The sequence below is a fragment of the Nicrophorus vespilloides genome, unplaced genomic scaffold, assembly GCF_001412225.1.
Source record: "Nicrophorus vespilloides isolate i.1.1-1 unplaced genomic scaffold, Nicve_v1.0, whole genome shotgun sequence".
Classification (NCBI taxonomy): Eukaryota; Metazoa; Arthropoda; class Insecta; order Coleoptera; family Silphidae; genus Nicrophorus; species Nicrophorus vespilloides.
In genome coordinates, this window is record NW_017097007.1 from 1 (window position 1) to 8,711 (window position 8,711).

General features: G+C 35.1%; 4 protein-coding genes across 7 annotated transcripts; 2 read left to right on the forward strand and 2 right to left on the reverse strand.

Annotated features, from left to right (window-relative positions):
• Positions 1–1,464: 1,464 nt before the first annotated feature.
• Positions 1,465–3,222, forward strand: LOC108558683 (probable E3 ubiquitin-protein ligase RNF144A-A; the record flags this gene model as incomplete). The annotated part of the gene is made up of 4 exons (XM_017915670.1): positions 1,465–1,636; positions 1,861–2,063; positions 2,155–2,304; positions 2,435–3,222. Coding segments are annotated over 4 exons (774 nt in total), but the record flags the coding sequence as incomplete, so codon positions are not given.
• A 1,072-nt stretch (positions 3,223–4,294) lies between these two features.
• LOC108558684 (transmembrane protein 223) lies at positions 4,295–5,124 on the reverse strand. The gene is made up of 2 exons (XM_017915671.1): positions 4,681–5,124; positions 4,295–4,625 (listed from the first exon to the last, which is right to left on the reverse strand). Exons 1-2 carry the CDS (start codon positions 5,039–5,041, stop codon positions 4,327–4,329), a joined length of 660 nt encoding a protein of 219 aa, XP_017771160.1. The 5' UTR covers positions 5,042–5,124; the 3' UTR covers positions 4,295–4,326.
• A 38-nt stretch (positions 5,125–5,162) lies between these two features.
• On the reverse strand, positions 5,163–5,840 carry LOC108558686 (28S ribosomal protein S28, mitochondrial). The gene is made up of 2 exons (XM_017915672.1): positions 5,541–5,840; positions 5,163–5,475 (listed from the first exon to the last, which is right to left on the reverse strand). The coding sequence occupies exons 1-2, from the start codon at positions 5,769–5,771 to the stop codon at positions 5,212–5,214; spliced, it is 495 nt and encodes a 164-aa protein (XP_017771161.1). The 5' UTR covers positions 5,772–5,840; the 3' UTR covers positions 5,163–5,211.
• Positions 5,841–5,991: 151 nt separating this feature from the next.
• Positions 5,992–8,474, forward strand: LOC108558687. 4 transcript variants are annotated; one of them, XM_017915675.1, is made up of 2 exons: positions 5,992–6,194; positions 7,930–8,474. In XM_017915675.1, the coding sequence occupies exons 1-2, from the start codon at positions 6,169–6,171 to the stop codon at positions 8,354–8,356; spliced, it is 453 nt and encodes a 150-aa protein (XP_017771164.1). In that variant the 5' UTR covers positions 5,992–6,168; the 3' UTR covers positions 8,357–8,474. The 4 variants fall into 4 exon arrangements, with proteins under 4 accessions (XP_017771164.1, XP_017771163.1, XP_017771165.1 ...); XM_017915674.1 differs by lacking the exon at positions 5,992–6,194 and adding an exon at positions 6,310–6,736; XM_017915676.1 differs by lacking the exon at positions 5,992–6,194 and adding an exon at positions 7,089–7,362.
• The last annotated feature ends 237 nt before the right edge of the window (positions 8,475–8,711 follow it).

Genomic DNA, 8,711 nt, shown 5'->3' on the forward strand with positions numbered 1-8,711 from the left:
ATCAATGAAATGTAAAAACACTGCTTTTTTCGAGCATTTTTTAAACTTTGAACACGAATTACAGCCAAACGGCTGAAACCACAGAAATATATCGATACTTGCTAGATTCCCCAAACATTCTGCTTTCATATGCATTTTTTGGATTAATTCTATATATTATAGTTTTCGAGTAAATCAATGAAATGTAAGAACACTGCTTTTTCAAGCATTTTTTCAAATTTGAACACGAATTACAGCCAAACGGATAAAACCACAGTAATATATCGATACTTGATAGATTCCCCAAACATTCAGCTTTAATATGCTTTAGCAGATATTTGGAAAATTGCTCACTGCTACTAATATTCGCGCCTCACAGTTTGGAAAACGCTGCCGTAGAGAGTAGTGTATATAGATTAGTTTCGTGGGAGAGAGGATAAGCAAGCAAATAAATGAAACAACAGCCTTTTCTTTTTGTTTGCAGCCTTGAATCGGAAATTAACGGAAGAGGAAAGGCCTTCCGTCTCTAATGAGCTGGAATCGAGTTTCAATGTAAACATCAATTAATTTTACCGTTCTCACTACGTAATTTATAATTCTGACCACCCCGCGATCGTTTTGTAATTCTCTGTTTAATTTGCGTGCTTCACGTCTTCTGTTTTTTCTTCTTTTGTTCACGACCACTCTTGCACTTTAATCGGGTGCTCCACTGCGGCGTTACGCAACTCGTGACGCAAACCTGCACACATTCGTGCATGCATAGCGTTGCAGTTGTGCAATGCCGTGCAGCTCTTTGCGAACGGTTGATAACCCAAATTCGATGGACGTTCGAGTCCATCCATCCATTCCCATTCCATTTGGGACTTCAATTCATCATCGTTGTCACCAATTATGTGTCACCTCACTAACACGGGCATTGATTTACGATTGTCTCATTACTTTTTCAATGCTACTTCGTTTTTGATTGATTGATGTCATTCATACCCTAACAACAATTCGATTGATTCCTTTTTTTCTTCTTAATCGTGATTCATTTGTTCTTCGAGTTAATTTTAACAATTTTATTAAACAATAATTAGTTTAATCTAATGTTATGGTGTTGTATTTTGTTGTGATTTTGATTCTTTTTTTCATGTATATAAAAACAATGCAATTAAATGTTACGTTTCAATGATTTAATGGCAAGAACTTGTTTCATCCAGAAATCTGTTAAGTGCTATTAATCGACGACAGCAATATTTGCTCTCTAGTTATTATCATCGAGACTGTTTTTATTTATTTTATTACTTAGTGCATCAAATTAACGAATAACCTTGGCACTTTTGTGAAGTAACCGTTTCGTACTCTCCGACACCTTCATGTGTTTTTTTCTTCTACTTCTTCTTCGCATTTGATTTGCTCAAATGCGCATGCAAACATAAAAATATAATAATTCTACATACTTTTTTTTTTAATTAATTAATTAATTTTCTTTTTCGTTTTGTGTGTTTGCAGTGCATGAAATCGTATGTAGAGTTCGAGGTGGCCGAAGGAGCGTACGATATTTCGTGTCCGGATGCCCAGTGTCCTTCCCAAGGAGTGCTCCAACAAGATGAGATTAAAAGACTGGCCGGCAACGAGCTTCTGGAGAAACACCTGAAATACAGACTTAACCGAGGTCAGCACTCTTTTTGATGTTTTGATGTTTTTCAAGCATAATGAAATCATCCAATTTAATAATTAGTTCAAATACATGGAGGTCGTGAGGATTTCTTGGAAAAGTACTTTACAAAAACTTTTTGTTTCGTTTTGCTGATGCGATCTTCATGGAAGACAATAGACGCTTCTAACTAATCTTGCTTCCGTTAGGCAGTGACTTTAATTGTGTTGTTCTTTTTGCAGAGGTTGAAATTGACAAGAGCCGGATGTGGTGTCCGCGCGCCGGCTGCGAAACCGTCTGCAATCTGTGCCCATCGAAACGGTGTCAGCCGCAGAGCGTGCATTGTCCGACGTGCACCGTGAATTTCTGCAGCAACTGTAAGCTGGAATGGCACGCCGGACTCACGTGCGAAGAGTACAACAAGCAACTGGCCAAGCAAGGACGAGTGAGTAGATTTTCGTTTCGTTTTTACCTCGAACCTAATTCGCGGTTTCGTAATTGGGCAACGCTTATGTGTGTGTGTATTATTTTTTAAGGGCGAAGAAGCTGGTATTCCTTTCGACTCCGACTTGATCAAATGCTGCCCCATGTGCAATGTTCCTATTGAAAAAGACGAAGGCTGTGCTCAAATGATGTGCAAACGGTGCAAACACGTTTTCTGCTGGTACTGTCTTGCCAGCCTCGATGTACGTATCAATTTCTTGCAATACATACATTTTTATTCTTTCTCTCAGTATTATTATGAAACTTGAAAATATACAATGTCGTAATGCTGGCTGAATTTCGGATTATAATAGTATTTGTTTTCTTTTTTAGGATGACTTCCTGCTAAGGCATTACGACAAAGGTCCTTGCAAGAACAAGCTGGGTCATTCGCGGGCGTCCGTGATCTGGCACAGGACCCAGGTGATCGGCATATTCGCCGGCTTCGGTATTCTGCTGCTCGTCGCATCGCCGCTCCTCCTGCTGGCCGCCCCCTGCATCGTGTGCTGCAAATGTCGCTTCTGCAACGCAGGCACCACCAAACTGGACAACGAAGAGGAACTGCCCGGCGAAGGTTCTTAATATACAGACCAGACACACAACCACCCAACCCACCTTTCCTGCTCCATCCTTTCGACTTACCGGACACACCCTTCTAGCGTAGCTGCTGCGGCTTCTTTCGTATTTAACAGAGAACGAGTAATAATCATCAATAAATAATCTAGTCTTCAATAGTGGCTACGTACACGTATAATATAAACATATAGATAATGTATAGGTACTATTGTACGTTGCAAAAAAACTTACGGATTCTTGTTTTGGTTTGGTGCGCGATTCGGTGGAGGAGGAAGAGAGAGAAGTGTGATGACGAGAAGTGATGAGTTTTGTGCATAGACGGAATCTGTGATAGAACTGTGATCGTTTCGCCGTCTGTGTCTTTACTCGAAACAACAGCAACAACAGAATACACATATATAGTATACTAGTTGAAATTCTCTTGTGATTTATCGAAAAAAAAAAAACATACGTTGTTCTTAAGTTAATGTTAAACAGATTATTTACTGCAGTTCTCTTCTTTTTTTTAACTAATCCATTCTGTTCGTGTCTATATCTTTTTTTTTTACTTATATTACATATAAACACATATATTTAGGTTTATTATTATTATTATTATTATTATTATTTCGGTGTGATAACACTTTGAGATGTAGTCGTAGTTTATGAGAAGTACTTAAAAATTTTAATATTTTCTTTTTTAATGAAATAATTATAGTACACGGAAATATATACACATGAACACACATACACACACACACAAAAATATTAATTAATTTTGACTGAAGGTAATTTTTGTTTTAATTTAATTTTTTTTTTTGTAGAAGGCCGAAAAGAAAGTTCTTGTATTTTCGTTTAGTTTTGATAAATTCTTTTGGTTTTCCCTTCTTCTAATCTCAACTAGTTAGTTATTTCGTTTTTATTTTATTTATTTAATTAATTACTGAAGTGCGTTAGGAAGTTGTATGATATTGTAAATTGATGATGAAACGGAAGGAGGAGGACTATGTTACTGGTATTTGTACAGAGACACGTTGTAAATGAAAATATATATTGTTACATTGTTTAAAAAATTTGGGTACTATGTACTTATATACAAAATATATTTAGTTCACATTATATAAACGCATTTTCGTATTCTTTTTCTATTCATAAATATGAACCTAAAACATCAGTTATTCATAACTTAGTTAATAGTAAATGAGATATCTAAATTAAGTAATTAAGCAAAAAAAAAGACTATATTTTGCTAATTAAAAATATTAAGCCCTCTTAATTTTTTTTTTTATGAGTAGGTTTAGATCTATATTTTAGCACCATCTTTCGGTCAACGCTCAAAGTCTATAGTTCAAGCATTTTGGCGCTGCTGTAACCTCTTTACTTTTTAATTTAGGCCTTAACACAATATACGTAATTACCAAAATGTGCCCTACAAATTTAGCTTTCTATTAATTACTCATAATACTTTGGTCATTTAATAATAAGGAAATTATGCATAAATGAAATCGATGTGAAAATACCATCTAGCGGTAAGAGCTGAACTACTCGAAATTTTTAGAATTTATAATTTTCTGATAGAAACTTTTTTAAAGTTTGATAGAGGAATAAAGAACATGAAGCAATTCCAAAAACAAGACAAATATTTAATAAGTTCGAATATTTATACAAAATCATTTCAACCAATTTCGTTTCAATCCGGCCGTGTGATCAAACAATGTAGGATTCTTGAATTCGCCTTTCATATCGAGAATGTAATGCAAATAATGGTTCTTAATTTTAAGTGGCAACTGTACAGGAGCAGCAGCCCTCATCTGTTTGCAGCTCACTTGATCCAAACCGACTGTCAATATCTTATTGTTTCCCATCGGAGTGTAAGTCACAAAAGAGATGTCCTTTCCTCCTTTTCGAAGCACCAAATATCTGACCGATCTCAGAGTGTACATCCATGTGATAACAAGAATGCCATAGCCTAGCAACAAAATGTAAATGTAGAAGTTATGTGATTCTTGTATAAGTGGTTTTACCTATGAAAAATGATAGAGCAGCTATTGTATTTTTATACTTGTTCTCGCCCAGATTGATCTTCCTCCACCAATCTGCATTTTCTTCAACTGGTACCGGTGCATCTTTCAAGTTCGTGTATGCAAATATGGACAAGTAGCCCCAAAACACGAACTGTGAAGCACCGAATAGATTGAGGACTTTGAAAAATCTGGGATTCTCGTATTTGAACAGTATCACATCCTTGGCCACATTCGTCTTCACATCCATATAAGACTTGCATTTCACCGGCTCGGTTTTGGTGAAACCCCTAGAAAATATCACAGGTCTACTCTTGAAAATGTTCACACACGAACTACTAATACTCCTTAATAAATAAGACATGTTTTAATTAACAACATTCACGACATCCTACAAAAATTACAACTTATTTTAGGTTATTCCAGTTATGTAATTTCGAAGCCTCCTTGCAATTAAGGTTGCGAGTCTTATCAAAACGTGTTTATTGTGTTGCCTAAAATTATTTATTGAACTAGTTTGTATATTGTAGAATCTCAGGATTGTCGCTCTTGTGATAAACCGAGCAATACACAATCTGCCTCGAGCAACGTTAAATCTTTATCGAATCCCAGAAATCTCGAGGACAGTTCCAAATCTTTAACCATAAGTCTGACTCTGGAACCTCTAACGAAATTGTCACCATTCTTCTTTGGTCTCGGACATACACAGTGGAACTTCCAACCAAAATCTATGTACAGATCATCTTCAACCACATGATAAACAGTTCCAGTTACTACTTTTCCCTCTGGGTCTCCCATCTTCAATGCAAGAAAACAACAACAACATTAGTATAATGCAGTATATTAAACAAACTGCAACTCACATCAATGAATTTGGAATTCCTCAGTAGACTGGAGAATGATTTAGGTGCTGCCTTCGGTTCCTCATTGATGTTTTCGAATTTTTCAAACGCCTTTGCATAACCTCCAACCTGCTCATTTTCCGTTTTGTTTGCATCCTGCGATCCTTCTGCGCTCGACAACAGTCTTACTGTTCCCAGCGAATAACGTCTCAACGGGTTTAATTTGGTCACACAATTCCTTATTACGGACATAGCTAATCTATGTTTACTTGTAGCTGTAGAACTCACCAACCTCACAATCAAACTTGAGTATGTAACCAAAGTTACACATTTCTCACCATGTCTTATCAGCGCTTCTAAACATTTCTGGTTAGATTTTTTTTTTAAACGTCCTTATCACAATCCAGTATATTATTTCTGTGTAATATAATAATAATAATATAAACAATATTGTGTTTTACGTGTTTGCGCTTAAAATTATTGAATTGTATAAATCTGTTTCTGAGCAGGAAACGAGTATCAGAAATTGTCTGCAACCGAGCAAATGCTATGTGCGTTTCGCATTTAATTCTAGTCAAGTGATTCATTTACATCTTTTACAAATAAAAGTAATTGTTTGGGCTGTAAACTTTCGAAAGTTTCGTGCAACATGTGTGCAGCGTTCACCGATGGTTTGTAAGTATCGACAACGTTGTCGATTGCATTTGTTTATAAACATGCATTTTACAAATTTACATTTAACATAAATTATTTGTTTCTATAGCAACGGAATCTTGAAGAAAAATGTGCTCTTTCATTACCAACGAAATAAAACAATAAGAAAATGATAATTATATCTTTAACATTAGATGCAAAAGATAATAGATATTCGTTGACAAATTTAGGATATTTCCCGAACTGTATACAACTGACATTATAATAGTATAAATAAAGCTACTGCATTTGAGGGCATTGTTCATTACGCTAATCAATGCACAATAGATGTAAGTAATTTTTATTTTTGTCTTAATAAAACTAATGCGATCGCACATTTATAACCAATGATACATTGCGTACGACCGGAAACAAGTTGATTAGTTATCGTGTTGTTGTTGTTAATAGCGAGCCTGGAAAACCGATATAATAATTGCATTGTACATTTCGTGCTTCTATTAGAAAGTTTAACAAACAGTTTGAAAAGTTCTCGGCGACATGTGTGCTGCGTTCGACAAACAACTGTAAGTATCGATCGACGTCAAGTCATCTAAGCTTATTGTCACTTAGCAACTGCATCGAATCGTATGTTTACAAACATATTGAAATTCCCATCGCATCTACATCATTATCATATTTCTCATTATTAGTAACGCATTCGAGATTGAATACAAGTTAGTAGTTTATTAAAAGTTACCTAAATTTATTTATTTGACAACTTCATATATGTCATGAAGACATTTGATACTCGGCTTTAAATGACACTCGACGTCAGATATTGAATGACAATTGATAAGAGAAATGCAATCCTTTCCAGAAAATTTGTAATCCTTCTCATTTCGTGATAAAATAATGCATATATTTTTCTTTTTACGAATGTACACATTAATAATATGCAATTCCATTTCGCGCTTGCAACAATTGAGTCATCCATTTAGTTTAATTGAAATGTTCGCTGCATCACCTCTAACAAGTCATCATCGCAATAGGCATTAGTTTACGATGTAGTTGTTATCACACAGGAAGACGGTAGCGTTTCTTTATTCGAATTACACAACGGATGCGCATTTTTTATTTAGTGTTTTCATGCAGTTCGCAGTTGTCGATATGTGTGCTTACTTCGTTGATGGAATGTACGTATCGTAAATATGTACGTTTTATAAATATCTAATTAAATTTAATAATTAAATTTAATAATTAATCATAACTATAAACTAATTTAGGTTTGGTTAGTCGGTGAATATCAACAAAAATTGAATTGTATTACGTACATAAAGATCAAAAATAGGGAAAATTCAAACGCACTATGTCAGTCTTTTATTTTTGTAGATGGCGCTTTCCCAAGTCTACGAAAGATATTTTTTTGTACATAAATAATCGTTTTAATTAAGTGCAGTTGATAATTAAGATAATAAGAGTAGTAAATTGCGTATCGTTTATAGTTTTCAAATAATCCTTTGCACATTAGTTCACTATTTCCGGTTTATCCGGAAGTCTAAAATTTGGCAGGTGTCAAAACTGTCATGGTTAAAAAAAAAAGATGTTGTGGTATTATTTAATATACATTAGGAACAAAGAGATTTTCGTATTGGCGCTTCGCTTGACCTGATCGTCCATTGGTCGATCCTTCACGCCCCCAAAGATATTGATGTTTTTGCAATTCTGCTGAAAATGCTTTAGACTTATTCATGAATGAGATGGTTAATTTTTGTTGCAGGTACAAATGTGGGATTGAATTTCTGGGATTGGACTACGTGAAGCGAATCTGCAGCTACCGTGGGGTTGGCGATGAGTTCGCCAGGCACGTGAGGAAGGTCCACGTCGACAGTTGGTTCACGTTGAACGATGGTCAGATCACGTTCCAATGGAAACTCCCGTACGTTGGAAACCGAATGAACATATGCGTCCTACATTCGGATAACAAGGACTACCTCTACAAAGTCCATTATCAGAAGGAATCGCAAAGTCTTCGTCACATCGTGGTTTGTTTGGATGACATCGAAGAGGAGCAGCAGCAGATCGACGAAGTCACGAATGTTAATGGAGGCAAACACATCGGGATCTGTCGAATAGTGAAGGCCTGCGATAAAAGCAGACATCTTCAGTGGAAGATTAATTTATCGCAAGAGTTGAGAATGAAATGATTATATGAATATTACGAAATATTATTATGTTGTTAAGTGAAAAAAAAAATTTGATATATTTATGATAATTAGGTTATGTTACAATTTATTTATTTCCTAGTAAAAACGATGCAACGATGATACACGTTTTTTTAAACAATAATTTTTATAATATTTATATAACAATGATTGTTTTGCTTGTTAAAAACAAATAATACGAAATGGTGACGGTTGGATGAAAAGATGGCGCTGCACATAAAGTTGCATAAAGTCTATACCGTGCACGCTCAATAATTGTATAAAGATAAGTTCTTTTATTAGTACAAGGTCATTGCAAAAAAAATATGACTTTAAGTGTTTAATTATTATGCGATCA

Bases quoted from the DNA above. Each gene is read 5' to 3' on its own strand.
- LOC108558687 (XM_017915673.1), top strand. From the start codon at position 7,299: ATGCAGTTCGCAGTTGTCGATATGTGTGCTTACTTCGTTGATGGAAT. The intron at 7,346-7,929 runs GTACGTATCGTA...TTTTTGTTGCAG, and splicing joins GCTTACTTCGTTGATGGAAT to GTACAAATGTGGGATTGAAT.
- LOC108558684 (XM_017915671.1), bottom strand. From the start codon at position 5,041: ATGTCTTATTTATTAAGGAGTATTAGTAGTTCGTGTGTGAACATTTTC. The intron at 4,626-4,680 runs GTAAAACCACTT...TTTTGTTGCTAG, and splicing joins TGCTCTATCATTTTTCATAG to GCTATGGCATTCTTGTTATC.
- LOC108558686 (XM_017915672.1), bottom strand. From the start codon at position 5,771: ATGTCCGTAATAAGGAATTGTGTGACCAAATTAAACCCGTTGAGACGT. The intron at 5,476-5,540 runs GTGAGTTGCAGT...CTTGCATTGAAG, and splicing joins GGAATTCCAAATTCATTGAT to ATGGGAGACCCAGAGGGAAA.